The sequence below is a fragment of the Actinia tenebrosa genome, unplaced genomic scaffold, assembly GCF_029948245.1.
Source record: "Actinia tenebrosa isolate PJP-AT-01 unplaced genomic scaffold, QUT_ActTen_1.0 PGA_scaffold14__42_contigs__length_11649687, whole genome shotgun sequence".
In the NCBI taxonomy this organism is placed as follows: Eukaryota; Metazoa; Cnidaria; class Anthozoa; order Actiniaria; family Actiniidae; genus Actinia; species Actinia tenebrosa.
The window spans coordinates 6,679,082-6,695,414 of NW_028292574.1; the positions used below are offsets into that span (position 1 = coordinate 6,679,082).

The window sequence follows — 16,333 nt, forward strand, 5'->3', positions numbered from 1 at the left end:
TTGTATTTCATACGGCCAAGTCTTCTATTTAGCGGCCACTTGACAATTTCACCGAGAGTGGCCGGCCATTCGATATAAGTTCTCATTGAATTTCTATTCATCCATATTTTCACATTCTACTGGCCGATGACCGTTTCATTCTCCGTGATTCACGGGATTCATACCTCCCCCCACCCCCCTCTTTACACTTCGTAGCGACCGGTTCTCTATAGTTTTTCAAGCTAGTCAGCTAATGTTTAGGTTGGCGCTTGTGCGCGCGATCCTTTGCGTCATTCGAGACTCGGAACTTCTATATTTTCTTGTGCTTTTTCAATAGCATTAACTTCACAATAGACCACCAGACCACTTACTTGAACCAAGGGCACTTTCAATGGCTTATGACGTCATCTTTCGTAAGTGACTGTAAAGAGAACCTGTCGTTACCTGTAACACCAATATACGCGGCTCCCCTAAAGAACCTCGGACAATAGAGTACTCTTTGGACGGTAATATGACACGACAATAGACCATATTTTTACTACGGTGATTCGTAGTCGAACTGCATGTAGTTGCATGTTTTGCTCGAAGCAGACTCCGAAATAATAAAGCGGTCTTCTGACAGTACCTTATCTGTTACCCCCGGGGGGGGGGGGGGGGGGGACTCCCTTGTACCTATGCTAGTACGGAAGGTTTCTCTGAGACGTGGGAAACCTTTCATTCGGCATGCGTGACTGGTGTAAGTCATTACTGTATCTTTTCCACTCATGCGAAAACCATTCTTATATAAGAAGTAATGTCACGGCCGATGTCAGTCGACCGTGTGCTTGTATTGAACTCAATTGCAAACGAAAGCCATTCCGGGTGTTGACCACGTTCTCGCACGGTACGTGCTTTTATGTCAGCTAGTCCCACTCCTAATATGAGAGCCACTCTGGCTTCCATTATTATCTTTAAATCAAAAAAAAAAAAAGAAAATGGAAAATGCTTCACGATTAAAGGGGAAAAGGCTGATATACTAAGATACTTCAAAAGGAATCGAACATTCTATTATTTTGACTACAATACCATTTTTTCTTACTTCAATTCTTCATTAGTCCTATCTTGAAAATCTAATTTAATTGAGTTTCCTCTTTCAAAGATATGTTGTGGGCTTGCTAAAAGCTTGCAACGAAAGAATTGACATACAACAACAAAAAAAGATTTATTTTGTGAATGGATATCGCCACGATCCACATTAATACAGGAAGCCGTATGAAGTCACAACAACATTACGGTCTGATCTGTCTTGCCTTCTTGTAGATCGCAGAGATGGCAACTAAGGATTTGATAAATCCTGAAATAACAATACAACAAACTATAAGGATCAAATCTTGAATGACGGAGAGAAGGCGTTTATTTGAAGTGCTCCAGAATTTTTCGCAAATCATTAGCACCGGAAATGATGAAAACGAAGCACTTCCGGTTTATTGACACCCAAATGAGGCTGGCGTCGAGTCGTTGTCTGGAAATCAGGTATTCAGTGAGGATCGACCAGAAAAATGGCGGATAAAACTGGTGATCCGGGTGTGGACAATAATTCTAATACAACCGATGACATTCCAAGAGACTTAACTAAAGAAGCCATGAAACAATTTGACGAGATCGCAAAAGAGACAGGTACTATTTCTCAATCCATTGAGCCTGAACAAGAGAAACGTACGGGGGGTTCTGGACGGTTGGTTCGCAAGCAAGACGACTTATATGCCTGTCTTACCGTCATGAGAAGACTTATGGAACAGGCCGAATCAGAAAGTAAGCAACTGAAAGAAGAGAAGTATGTCATCGCAGCAAAAATCAATAACTCTTTGAACTCGGTAAATAGGGAGGTTGAGCATCTGAAGGCTGAACTTCGTGACCAAGATCGCAGATTAGTCGAACTTGCTTCTGAAAGACTTCAGGAAAATACGAGCGCTGAAGGACACTCGGCCGTTACACGAACTATGAGTAATAGTTCTGAAGAAAGTGGCGATTCTTTGAAGAGATTAGAGAAATTAGGTGACGAGAATCAAAGATTACGAAAGGAGAACGAGTTTCTAGCGCAGGAACTTAATGAATTTCGAGGATCGAATTCAGACTTAGCGGAATTGTATGAAAGATTGCACTGTTGTGAACACGAAATTAGTCGTGCCAAAGAAACTATCGTTTGTATGAAGTCCGAGAGGAAAAAGCTTAAAAGCGAAAAAATGGAATTATTAAATCAGATGAAACAAGTTTATGGCATACTGGAGGATAAGGAGTCAGAGTTGAGAGAATTCATTAAGAATTACGAGCAACAGATGAAAACTAGTGACATCAAAATTAAGCAACTTCTCTCCGAGAAAGAAAAATGGATTCACGAGAGAAAAGACAGTCTACAATGCATTGATGATTTAAATAATAAAATACGGACTAAAGAAACGCATCTAGCAGTCGTAGAAAGTGAACTTCTTGAAGTAAAACAGCGTTTGACGCTGTTGAGAGTGAATATCCCTTCTACTCAAAGCCACCATAAAGGACATGGAGAGACGAACGATTTAAATATTTCGAACTCGAGTCGTTTTTCCAGAGCAATACAAGCGGACGTAGAAAAACTACTTCACATTCATGCGACTGGAGAACTTGAAAACATATCAAAGTCACCCTACAGCACTGCTGGTGAGTTTTATCTTAGCTGATTGCAAATTTTTTTAAGTACAGTACATATTGTCATTCATTATTAAATAATGTTCTGCCAAGCCCTGAAATGGCTTTTATTCCCCTTCACTGACCTATAAACTAATTATAAACTCCTCAGAGTCAAGAAAAGGCGTTCAAGTTTTGTTTGGGAATTCTCAGCAGCAACATTATCCGAAATTCTATATTGATTGATGCGTAGATCGAGAGATGCGATTAATTGTTTTCGATTCGTAAGCAAGACTTGCAATAATTATTGAGATCGCGTGTTTAGAATCAAATTTTTTTCTTCAGATATTCACGAAGATTATAAATATAAAATCAAAATAGATCAGTCTTAACTTTAACTCCTATTACCTACGAGGAATATTTAAAAAGTCAATTTTGAATGCTATCTATTTCATTTCTCATTAGTAGTAGCAATAACACGCGTCAATTTACTTCTATTGTTTTATTTTTATTTTCTCTGTTTGTTTTTGGACCGGAAATGGCCTGATTCTGACTTTAGGGGTATTATTGGGACGTCTGTCATCCTTTATTCCCAACTATGGAAGGATTCATTAATGTGCTTGTATTTTAAGAGCCTATTTTGAAGAAGAATCAATATCTATTATCATATCTGAATCTAAAATTTTTCTAGAACTTTTGCCTTGCACGTCTATAAAAATACAGCAAAAAGCTGCTGACATCAAAATTTTATCTCTTTCACGTAAAGATATATCTATTCCTTTTATCATTGCACTTAAAATTGTTTGTATCTCGCTTTAACGTAGTGTTTAACTATCAATTTTGACACTGTTCTTTATTTGACAATTACTGATAAAGTAAATACCAAAGTTCAACGTGTAAGCGAAGCAAATTTATTTACAGGATATGTATCTGCATGGGCCTGTTTATGGACTCTAATCTCTAAGATAATACGAGTCCCTTAGCTTTTATCTAAACTATATCAATGCCTGCTGGAATAAGTGTTATTGATAGGGCAATAATCTAGGCATGTTGTTGGGAGATAACTCTGACCAACACAGATGTGCAGGTATTTAATCTGGGTGCAAAAAAATATAGAAATTGATTATTATGCACTGACTAAAAATATTAGTTAATTAGGTCGTTGCAATTGCAAAAAAAAGTTGTACATCTCCATCGATTTCTTGCTTCATGATAAAAATTGGTTTTGTTTGTTTTTTGAGCATATTGATTTTTTTTGTCAATGTCTTAAAACCAATGAGCATGCATTAACCTTGACCCTGAAAAGATAGAGGTTTTATTTATACCATACCCATATACAGTTTATAATTATTTGCTATTGTTTCTTACTCGTCACAGTTTTGAATTCTTTCACCAAAATGTTTTAAACATGTAATCCCAAAGATATTGCACTATTTAACTTGTTATCTTTACTTCTCAGTTCATAATTATGATTGCAGACATTTGATTTATAAGCTTCTTTTGACAGGATTTTAAATATAAAATCCCAGAGATATTGCACTAGCTAACTATATACATGTAGCTTGTTATCAATATTGTTCAGTGGTCACAGTATCTATGCCCTTGGGGGTTGATAGAACCACCAGCAATTTAACAATGACAAAAATATATTGGCTGCAAAGTCTAGAAAAACAATCAAGGATAAATCCATACATTTACAGCTGTTTTTGGCTTAATTATTAACTAATTGGTTAAGTCAAAAAAGACAAAAATTGTTACATGCTGAAACTTGTAGTTGAAAGCACTTGTGAATCTGAAACTTGTGTCGCAAACAGGTTTCTATATCCATATATGTAACAAGGTGAAACTTGTCTTTCAACGCTGTTGCACACAATTAGTTTCATCTAAAAGTTTCAACATGTAACAAGGCCTTATAAAGTTGATGAAAAAAAAATTGGTTGAGTCTGAAAGAATAATCATATACCACTGTGTCATAAGAAACCTTACTAGCTACAAAGTGTATTGTTTATCACTTGGTTATCTGAAGAGGTGTACATGTACATGTTTTATATAGTGCTGCTTTCGTTATGCACCAAAGAGCCTTGTGTTGACATAGCTTAATGCCTAATTAACACAAGCATACAAACAAATTCAAACCTTTTCGTGATGGAATTTGTGACATTTCTCTCGTATTTTCATGTTACCTAGCAGCACATCCAATATAATTTGAAAGGGGGTCTTTTTGAATAGTGGGATTAAAGACAGGTGAATAAAATTTCCTTGCAGCCAGGATTTTCCTAATGAAAAGGAGGAAATCAAATGCTATTTATATATAATATTTTGTTTACCGTAAAAATATATTATGGAAAGTTTCGTGACATTCAAAAACCAGTATACTGTAATATAATATTTGTAAGCCAAATTACTAAGGAATACAGGTGCCCAGTATACTTTATATTTCAAAGTCAAAATTTGTTCTCATTTTTTGCTCAATATTATGAAAGCTTTCAGTTTTCATTATGAAGCTATACTATTATATATAGGTTCTTATCTTATCTAAGTGGTACCATGCTTAAACACATTCTCAGCTTGACTAATGATCAATATTGTAATCAAGATTAAGGCAGATTATAGATAACAGCAATAAATTTTTAATTCTTAACATTATGACCTCTAGGTATCTATAAGATTATTTTCATCTTGTCTTAATCGACTTGACATAATTGAAAGAGCCAGCTATTTTAAGAAGAAAAGTACTTGATTTTTGTTTTACCTTTTTTACTGCTTGTCATTATGATTACTATACTTTGATTTATTTTTTCTACCCAGCTGTCTCCAGCTGCTCTCGTGCCTTCCCCAAGTTGGGGTAATTTTTCCCTTGTGTGAAATTAAGAATTAAAGTGGTTTAGCCCCATGATGGTTTAGCCCCAAGTAGTCCAACTCTTCGAGTCGCTTATCCCCACTACGTACTCTTCAAGTGGTTTAGCCCCATGGTGGTTTAGCCTGAAGTAGTCTTACCCCACTCTTCAAGTTGCTTATCCCCACTACTCTTCAAGTGGTTTAGCCCCATTGCTGAATTAAGTTACCTGTGAAAAATACTGATGTCTCCAAACAGTCTTACAGTGAAATCCCAGTTAAAAGCTCCCCCATTAATAAGCCCCTCCATTATAAACTTCTCCCTGGTTTTAACTCACTTTTATCTTGGGTTATAAGCCTCTCCCCTGTCATAAGCCCACCTGATAAAACATAAAAGATTGTTTGGGAAAATTTAAGAAGTGCTGTTTCACCTAAATTCAAAACTCTTTTTCGTCCTTATAAATGCCCATAATGATTTATATTTTTCTTTCTTTCTTTTTTCTTTAGAAATTCTCCCAGTTCCATGTAGTACACCGGTAGACTCTCAGGCTTCAGATTCACAGTCAGAAGAAAATCCTCCAGCCCCTCATTCCCCCGGGGATGAAGTCTTTGATTACAGTACCCCTGCGTCAACACCAACCTCCGCACACTTTGACAAGAAGTTGAAAAGGAAGAACAAGAGTAGAAACTTTGGCTCACTTTCGAAATTGTTTTCCAAAGGAAAACAAAGAAAATCAACCCGGCAAACATTTGCAGGTATTTTCAATATTTTGATATTTTACATGCCCATAATAATTATAATGACAATATTAATAATGATTGATTCATTTATTGGTATATTGGTGGTACTAACAGCTGTTACAGCACTTCACATGGGATAATTCTGTAACTGAACCACATATGTGAGTTGCATTGGTTCAATGCATATTGTTCTATCCCTTGCCAAAAAGCTTTTTCTTTCTTTTCTCTAGTTTTCCTCATTTTTTATAAAATAACATATAAGATGAGTGTTGTAGTGAAGAAATAGAAAATGCATGCTTGTGCTGTGTGCAATTATATTAAGCACGCGGGGTTGGCAGAACACGAGAGAAGTGTTACAGTAGGAGAAGCACAACACGTAGCGGAGTGCTTCTCGACACTTCTCCAGTGTTCTGCCAATCCCCAAGCTGTGCTTTATAACTCCACACAGCACAGCAAGCAAGTTCTTTATTTCTCTTATAAAATGCAAATTACAATAACCATTATTTTACAGTAGATAGGAATGACACAACTGAAAGTGTGTGTGCATGCAATGTGCTCTCATAAAGCACGCGCTTCCAACCAATCAGAACATGAGATTAATAACAATAATTATTTTATAATGATAAATAATAATTAGTGAATGTTGAGGTGGTGGGAACCTCACAGAACAGCACCTTGTGTGGAATGAATAGCTTTTTTCTTAAACCACAAACAAATAAAGCACTGTTTAGTCTGTAATATCTTTATATTACTTTAATGTACAGGTGTAGAATATCACTCTGCAGATGAGCTACTAGATACTTACTCCCCTGGAACAAGTTTTTCCAGCAAACAGCACATTTTCGAACTTAACAAGGATGTCACAATGTCTTGTTGGAAAGCGAACATGGTTCTTGCATGGCTAGAAGTGGAATGTAAAATGCCAATGTATGCTCAGATGTGTCATGACAATGTAAAAAGTGGGCGTGTTCTGCTTGAACTCAGTGATGCCGAACTTGAGTCTGGCTTAGGAATTTCTAATGCTATGCACAGAAGAAAGCTGAGACTTGCCATTGAAGATTATAGGGACCCTAACTCTGTGTAAGTAAAAGATTTCTTTATATTTTCTGGTCTTTTTTTTTTTTTTAAATCTCATCTCAAATCATACATACATTGAATCAGATCTACATCAAATACAACCATAGACCAAATGCAAAACCCACCCTAATGTGAGGCCCAACCCGCGAACGAAGCGATCCGGCATGATCCGTGACTTTAAATCGCGCCAGTTCCCCCCATCCACAAGCCAAGCCCCACACCAACATGAGTCCCACATCTGGTCCATGACTCACAAATTATTTTTTCTGGTCTATAAAAATTATTTTATTTAGACCATCCTATCTCAGTCTTATTTTTCATTCATTTTTCATTTTTTCAATCATTTAACCCAATGAAATTGTTCTACATGTCGTAATGCATATTTCATATGATTTGTATAGGAAATTTTTGTTTATAGTTCACTCAAAAAAACTTCAGTAAAAAATGCGAAGCGACGCCATGCATCTTTGTCTATTTGGCGGCCGATTTTCAGTCCATCGCACAACTGAAATGCATAAAAAGATTAGTTCTTACGGCTTTAAAATTTTATTTATATGTTTTTTAAGTACAAAATGTTAGAAAATAATTGTTTTGACATTGTTTTGGCCGTGTTGCCATAGCAACTTAATTCGGTACTCCTACGGAGTACAGTTAACGCTATAATTGTACTCCTCTCGACCAATCAGAGTCGAGTAATTTTGCTTAGTGTACTATAATATAAGTAACCAGAAAAATTTTATTCTTCTTCAAGTATTTAGCAGTTTCCAATATAATGTGAACTCGGTTGATACAAGCTGCATGTTGAAATTTGCTCTTTCTTCTGTCAATCAAAAATGTTCCATCGGTAAAAATTCCATCGGTACCTTTACATTTTGACTGACAGCAGAGAAATACCAACGAGCATTTCGCAACTACTAAGTTGGCATACACCGTTCTCATAATGGCTGACAAGTGCACAAAACAAGGTCACCCAGTCATTATTTCACAATAAAAGATTTAAAATTACATGAAATGACTTTAAAGAAGAAAAGTATAAAAGTTTTTGATTTAAAACGTTTAAAACACGTTCACAAGATAGAAAAATATCTGAACAAAGTATTTCTGGAAAATCAACGGCTTTGATAAAGAATAAAAGGATAAAATAAATAAATCAAAATAAATAAATCACTTTTATTTAAGTGTCTAGTCGTTCTAGCGCTTTCGCACTAATTGGGGACACTTTTCACTCACACGCACTACCACTACATTGAATATTCTATGCACACAACGCTCAACTCACATGTTGATTTTTATGGAGGGAGGAACACGGAGAAAACCCTCATAGCATAGTAGAGAACAACACATCAAACAAACTCAATTCACATGTGGCGACCACAGGGCTCGAACCAGCGACCCGACCCGTTGGACTCACAGCGGTGAAAGACGACGCGTTAGCCGCGAACGCCACCCATGCTACCCATAAAACAGACACTATAGTTCTGGAAAGGTCACGCTCCGCTACTTAAACTCTTGTTGTTGTCAAGGAATGTCTGGAAAGCTTGCCCGCCAGAGTCTTGTTGCTATGGGGGAATTTGACACGTGATCTATTGTTGCAAAAGGCCTATTAGCGCTAACAGCCTTTATTTTAAATGAGCAGCTTGGCTCAACCTTGCAAGATGACTGGGTGACCTCGTTTCTGGCGTTCATCAGCCATTATAAGAAGGGTGTATAACAGTAAAATTCCTGTCTTTCTTTCAAATATCAGCAAGTTTCCATGTATTTCTCAAATCGATCATTTCTGGGTGGCTCGAACGTGGATGAGAGACCTTGGGCTCAGTCAATATGGACCTGTGTTTGAATCTCAAATGATTGATGGTCGAATGCTCAACGTGTTGACCAAGAAGGAAATGGAGAAATACCTGAATATCAATAAGAAATTCCATCAGGTAAATCTAGTTTGAGTCCAGTGCTCATAAACTACTTTTGGAACACTGATTCACTATAAAACATTCCTGTTGTGATTTGATGGTTTTCGATGATGATAACAACGATGTAATCCTGACCTTGTTGATGAGAATATAGGATACTTATGGCAGACTCGTTTACAATTCCACAGATTAGCATTTTGCATGGTGTAGAGCTTCTCAGGATGATATCGTTTGACAAACAGGTTAGTCTTGTCCCGATTTTTCTTCCTTCTGCTGTACCCCTCTTCTTCCAATACCTTTCCTTATCTTTCCTCTTCTCTCACTCGCTATTCTCCTCGTCTTTTTTTTCTCCTCTCCTCTCCTCTCCTCTCCTCTCTATAGCAGTGATTTCTCTACGACAACCGATACAATGCAGGGATGGTTCCTACAGAAATGGCAAAAGCAAATCTGTAAGAACAAATATGGATATTCTATTGCACGAATTTTTACAGGTTCTTAATGATCGCCGGAAGAAATGTGAAGATAACAACACAGACCCCTTGGTTTGGACCAACGAGAAAATCATGAGATGGTGCCGATCTATAGACCTGGGGGTAAGAAGATATTTGAAATTTTTTTAGGAGCTTTGAACCATCACGTGATGGCAGCCATGACAGGAAGCAGGAACAATTGAATCTGGTCTAATCTGATTTACATGAGAAAGAATTCAGTTTCCCAGGGGAGAACGAGTCTATTGTTGTGGCTCCTGTCATGGCTGCCATTGCGTGATGATGCAAAGCCTCTATAGAGCTTCTAAGGGCGACGTCAATCGTACGGAAAAACTACTTCCAGATCTAAAGTGGAAAGCAGTTCTTTAAAGATTTTTCTTGCTTTTACTTCATGACTTGATTAAAATCGACTGCTATTATTTTTTGGTATTCAAGGTCAAGATAGTGTTCCTCCGTAATGCAAAATGGGCGGGGAAAAAACCCATGAAAATTGCACTAGAACATTTTTTTTCGCGCGCCTTTGTTTTCCTATATAAGTCCACTATGCTATCTGATGTGGTCGATATGTATAAAAAGTCTTATCGATTTACTCTCCGATTTGATTTACACCGTTTACTTTTATTTAAATTGGGCTCCCTGTGGTTTCGGGTGGAGATTGAAACATTAAGAACATTTTTCGCTTTATTTCAGTAGTTTTTTGGACCCGGAAATACGTCACAGCTTAAAAGCTCTATAATCAGTGAATATCGTGTGTTGTTTCAGGAATATGCTGAAAGTCTTCGTGACAGCGGTGTCCATGGAGCTGTCATGGTGTTAGATACATCATTTGGTTCGGAAGAGATGGGACAAGCTCTTGCAATCCACCCGTCCAAGAATATCATTCGACGTCACCTTACTAGCGAAATGACAGCACTTATCATCACTGCCAGGTCTGTAATGCACTTTCTTCATAAATTACAGTTCTAGGTCCGATTGTACGAAGGGTGCATAGCGCTATTCGAAGGATAAACCCTTATCCAGTGGATAAATTTATTGGAAAATAGCATTGACTTATCTACTGGATAAGGATTTAAGATAAACCTACCTATAGACCCTTTTCGAGTTCCAAATTACCGCTGTGTTTCTTGATTACAGACTCTTTTACTCAGGCTTAGCCTCAATTTTGTGAAGAATATTCACGTGTTCCAGTCGAGGTCCGTCAAGTTTCAGAGTGTTCGTATTGTTGAAGTTGTGCATTCTTTACTTTACCGTTGGTATTTGTGAATACTTAGACAATGATTCGAGGCTAAGCCTGAGTAAATGAGTCTTTAATCAAGAAACACAGCGGTAATTTGGAACTAGAAAAGGGTCTATTCTACATCTTTGTTCATTGTGCCTTATATGGTGTTGTTTTTACCCAAGCTAGACCACAATGCATTTTTTAATGGAACTTATAAAAGTCCTACTAAGTTCTCCCATTTCAGACGTGCTATTTACTTTACTGTAAGGTTCACATCAACGTGTCTTCTAAAAAATTACTGGTTAATAAAGGAATTACACTCACTATGCACACTTGTGAATGCGCGCTGATCAAAGTCAGAGCAACGCACAGATCAAACCCTGAAACAACCACTGGGCTGATCAAAGTCAGGGCACGACTAAAGCACAGATCAAACCGTATAACAAACTCTGGGACGATATTAGCCAGGGCACGGCTGTCTACGAATCGAAGCCAAGACCCCTTGAAGTGAGAGCATAAGTTTTTCTCGGCCATAGTTTCTATAATTGGCGCCTTTCTCGACACTCAACAGTAACGATATCAATCGTATTTACCCCAACAGGGCAACATTAAGTTTACCAATTGACCAAGCAAAAGACAAGAAACAACGTCGACGTCGCTCATTTAGTTTTAATGTCGGTGCAAGGCGAAGTACGTCTGAAGATAACAAACGACACAGCTTCCGGGTAAGTTACACAACTGCGCATGCGCGGGAATCGTAAAAACCTAAAATAGACGTGTGTGAATTGTGCAGAATTGTGATTGGGTACTATGTGCTTTGGTACAATATAATTGGCTTATAGCGAAAGCCATTCGAGTGTCTTATCCTCAGTACTCGAGTTTCGAGTTTCTGTTGCTCAGGGTTAGCCTCGATTTTGTGTAGAATATTCATGTGTTCCAGTGAAGGCCCGTGGAATTTTAAAGTGTTCGTATTGTTGAAGTTATGCATTCTTTACTTTACCGTTGGTATTTGTCAACATTTTTTATGCTGAAATGAGGCTAACCCTGAGTCTTTATTCAATGAACACAATTTTACGAATTTCAAATTGGTCTATTAGAATTTTAGTTTTTATTTATAAAATTGTACCCTTATTTTTATAGTTGAAATAAGCTAACCCTTATAGTTATTATTATTAATAATTTAAGAATTTAAAGCTTATTATTTTTTCTTATTTATTTTTTAAAGTAACAGAGTAAATATACTTTTTTCCCGAATAATACTTTTAACCTTTGAAAACTGGCTTGCTGAAGATAAACTTATTTCTTTATAACTTTTTTTATAGACTAAGATATTTTAAATACTTAAAATCTTTATCTAAACTAATTTTTATATGTTTTAATTTGTGACGGGCTGTTCTCTTACTTCTAACCCTTTTAATTTTCCAAAATAACCTCAAAAATATTCAAAACTTTACATTCACTCGTCCCCAGTTGAATTGTCTGATATGCTCGCACAGGGATGCTGGGAATTAATGGGGTTATATCCCATCATGCATCGCGTACCGTATAGCTTTTCGGCGCCTGGGGATTGGGGACTGGTGTTTGTTTTCTTCTCTATTACCTTCTTTGTTCTTCTCTAACTCATATTCTCTTACAGAAAACTAAACTCTCTTCTCGTCCAGATGAATCTCATCAACTTTAACTATAAGGTATCTAAAAACAGGATTAACAGGTTTTAGCTGAGGAATCTAAAAACAGGATTTAACAGACTTCTAAAGAATAAAGTACAACTAACAAATACTGGTTCTACTGGTATCTGATCAACATAAATAAGACAACATAAAAGCTGGACTTGGATTGGTAGTATTTTCATAATATCTGATTGGTTGTTAGTTTTAACAGTTTATATTTCGTAAATACGGATTTTTCTTGCTGCGCGAAGACTGGAGCTGAATCGCTTTTCACAGTTTTTTAGATTCATTTATTTTTATACGAGTTTTCTTATTCACTCGCACTTGCACTCCGTTTTTTCTCTTTCATCAACACTTACACAAATTTTTCCTTTCTGTTCTGCTTCACCTTCTCTTTTCGCACGACCTTTCCGTCCTCTTCTTATTGTAGTATTATGTACTTGGTGTATATTACCCAAACGTTTATTAACTAAAGCCCCTTGCACGATCTCATGTTGAACCTCTAGAACAAGCACTGTAGTTTCACAGCCAGAGAAATTCTCTACATGTGTGTCCCTTAATGTTTAACAGCGTTTTTCATGTATGATCATTGATTTTGGGGCCGTGACGATTTGGGTTTTCGCTCTCGTTATTAGTAGACCTTTTCCGAATTCGCTTGAGTGACGACGAAACAATTGCTTCAAGTCAAGGTTAGACTTAATGTGTTCATACATTTACTGTATTTTATCAAGTCTAATCTTGACTTGAAACTAGAGAGCTGTTAGAGCTGTGCTCCGGGGTCATACATGTACTGTATAGCGGCTACAGGACGTCTTCACATGCTTTCAGTTCGACCCCGTTGATCTGCGCTACTGCTATACTTGCGGTGGTGATTAGCAATGACAAGTTTTTGGTCACTCAAGCGAATTTGCAAAAGGTTTAGGAGAAGAATTACTAGCTCACAACCTTGTTGGTGTCATAAGAAGCGTGGCAAGCCTGAAGTCGACTGGGTCGGGGAATCACTTTGCACATCACGCACGCACTAGGCTTTTATGCACATCTATGCACTCATGTTTTTTACTATCTGCAAAAATTAACTTCTAATTCCAATTAGATCTGTTGAGAACGATCTAAACTGAGCCTCAGGCTTGGAAAACTGAGCAATTATTCCCTGCGTTATTAACGTAGAATAAATTGCAGAAAATCCCCGAGTCAGACGTGTTCTCACGAGGGAAATGGACTACCACCTACCATCCTGAGGCATCCTTTTCGCCGGCAAACAGCTCGAAGATGGCCGAACCTTGAGTGACTCAATAGACTACTTCAACGAAACGGCGGCCATCTTGCCCGGGGGGCAAAACAAAAACGAAGATGGCGCGTAAAATATATAGAGTTTCTTGTGTTTATCTGTCTTTTATGGGTAAAGGTGATCGACAAGTTAATTCAACTTTTGGTGTGCTCTCTTGTGGTGAGCTGTTAATATCAATCGATGTCATTACTGTAACAAAGCTTTATTTGCCCCCTGGACGCCCAATAATGCCTTGCAGCTTAAGATTGTCGCCGTATCGTCGAAGTAGTCCATTGCCATGTTGTCATGTCATGTTGCGCGCACGACCTAACAACTGTAAAAGAACGACAGTTCGTGCCTAAGACAAGAGTATTTTCATGCGTTATACTCATACTATTAATATTGTATAATTCTTTGCATTTGGTTAATTTGAATAGATATCATGGAACAACACCAACTTTACCAATACCCGATCGACAAGCTCTCTCGAAAGATCGCTCAAACCGAAGTGTGAGAGTACATCATCACTACAGATCAACCAGCATTCAAACACACTACAGCTTCCAACCAGAGGTGGAACAGGATCGCTTCAACGTCCTCTTCGACCAAGATCATCATTCCATTAAGTCCTTGGTAGTTTCTTGTGATAATTCTCGATCCTCAGTTCATTATATCCAAGTCTTGATTTTAGCCTATTGCTAATAGTCCCCTTCACAGTTCCTTGCGCCATCATGAAAAGTAAGCGTGCCTTTGTATCGAAGCGAGACGAACGGTGAGCTTGCAATGATAGAGACATGCGAATAATTGTCCAAGGTGTTAAAAAAAGGTATCTATCATTACAAGCTCACCGTTCATCTCGCTTTGATGCAAAGGCACGGCTACCTTTCAAGATGGCGCAGGGAACTGTGAAGGAGACTATTCGATTCAAAATTTCCAGTCCATTAACTCGATGGTCTTCAATAGGCAATTCATGACTTCATCCAATATCCACAGTCCAGTAAAACCATATCCTTTAATCCGCAATTTTGATCCAAAATCCACAGTCCATCGTATGCAAAAGCTGACTGTAGTCATTTGCTTTTGTAAAATAGCATTTCTCGTAATAACCTGAAAATCTAAATTTTCAACGTTTTTATATTATATATTTTTAATTTATTGCCATAATATCTTGACTTTTCCTTTTTATCACAAAACAGGATCTCGTCGCAAGAGCCTGCGTTCCTTATGGTCAGCAAGAAGGTAACTGACCATGAGGAACGCAGGCTCTGTGGACGAGGTTGCTTAAGGATGAGGTGAGGTGCCAGCTCAATCCAAATAGTGCGAGGTCATACTTAATTTTTACACTTTATAACATGCCGTATTTTAAACCAAGAGTCGCCAATGCTTTGCAAGTGAATGCTATTTCGACGATTTCAGTTTCGAAAAAATTAATCTTTGATAACTTGTACCCTTATGACAAGGTCAATGACTGATTTAAATTATCTTTTTTCTGCGTTTCTGTCCTTAATAATGTTTTTCCCCGTCAGTAACTAGATAATATGAAGTAGGTCTTATCATTGATGTTTCTAAATATTTTATTTTGAAGCATTTTAGGTTTAAATTCTTGATTTTTTTTTGCATTGTTAAAAAGTATTATTATTCTTTTCTTTCTTTCTTTTTTTTTTTTCTTTTTTTTTTTTTTTTTTTTTCTTGTTGGTTTGCTTGCTTTATCTTCTTCCTCTTTTCTCTTGCGTTCTTTTTTCTCCTTTTCTCTTGTAAATAGTCCAATTATACGTGGCCGTGTCTTATCCATCCCTAGTTTTAACCCGAACAAACGATTAGAAAACAATAGCTGCAAAGCAGTATAAAGCCATTTTTTTACAATTCTAGGATTTTAGCAACATAATATTTATAGCAACTAGACACTCTCAGAGCGTGTACTCGGGCTTCCAAGGTCTCGTTTCTAGTCTATTGTGTGTGCTGGAAGCCTTCGTTCTCCGACTCATCTGGAATTCGTAACGGATGTAAAAAAAACTTTTTTTCCTCGGGCACTTCTCGGGCAATTCACAGAAACAGTTCCCGAGTAATAATGAAGAGCTCGATACCAGAACGTCACAGCAATTTTAGAAGGCTTGACACTAAGATGAGGCGGATTAAATTATAATTTTTGGTTATCAGAATTTGATAGTAGAGCTTATTAACACTGAACTGAAAAAAGAATTTCTTTAATTTATTAAAGTGAATCATTTATGAATGTGTAAATAAAGTGTTCTAAAGAACTAAAGGATTGTGGTTGTTTAATATCAGCGGGTGGTTGGATAGGTCGACGGTTTCTAGCTTGGTGGGCGAGTAGGTAGAGTGGTAGGTAGACTAGACACTTTGATAAAAGTGATTTTTATTTATTTTTATCATTAATTCCCCATTAACTCATTCTTTAGAGCAGTTTTCGTATACAGCTATTTCAAAAAAGGTTGCATACTGATTAGTGTATTCCAAGACCAAAGGGCATTAATTTATGGGTCTCGTTAATT

General features: G+C 37.2%; 1 protein-coding gene across 2 annotated transcripts; it reads left to right on the top strand.

The window, feature by feature from the left end:
- Positions 1-1,450: 1,450 nt before the first annotated feature.
- Positions 1,451-16,086, top strand: LOC116299660 (kazrin). 2 transcript variants are annotated; one of them, XM_031708364.2, is made up of 10 exons: positions 1,451-2,652; positions 5,962-6,210; positions 6,960-7,275; positions 9,017-9,197; positions 9,368-9,421; positions 9,671-9,772; positions 10,430-10,596; positions 11,488-11,611; positions 12,523-12,574; positions 14,261-14,398. In XM_031708364.2, exons 1-9 carry the CDS (start codon positions 1,518-1,520, stop codon positions 12,565-12,567), a joined length of 2,373 nt encoding a protein of 790 aa, XP_031564224.2. In that variant the 5' UTR covers positions 1,451-1,517; the 3' UTR covers positions 12,568-12,574; positions 14,261-14,398. The 2 variants fall into 2 exon arrangements, with proteins under 2 accessions (XP_031564224.2, XP_031564222.2); XM_031708362.2 differs by lacking the exon at positions 12,523-12,574 and having other exon boundaries at positions 1,453-2,652; positions 14,261-16,086.
- Positions 16,087-16,333: the final 247 nt, after the last annotated feature.

What these genes read in the sequence shown, in the direction of transcription:
- LOC116299660 (XM_031708362.2), top strand. Translation starts at nt 1,518, where the DNA reads ATGGCGGATAAAACTGGTGATCCGGGTGTGGACAATAATTCTAATACA. An exon ending in AACCCGGCAAACATTTGCAG is followed by an intron (nt 6,211 to 6,959) that starts GTATTTTCAATA and finishes TTTAATGTACAG; the next exon opens with GTGTAGAATATCACTCTGCA. An exon ending in GCCGATCTATAGACCTGGGG is followed by an intron (nt 9,773 to 10,429) that starts GTAAGAAGATAT and finishes GTGTTGTTTCAG; the next exon opens with GAATATGCTGAAAGTCTTCG.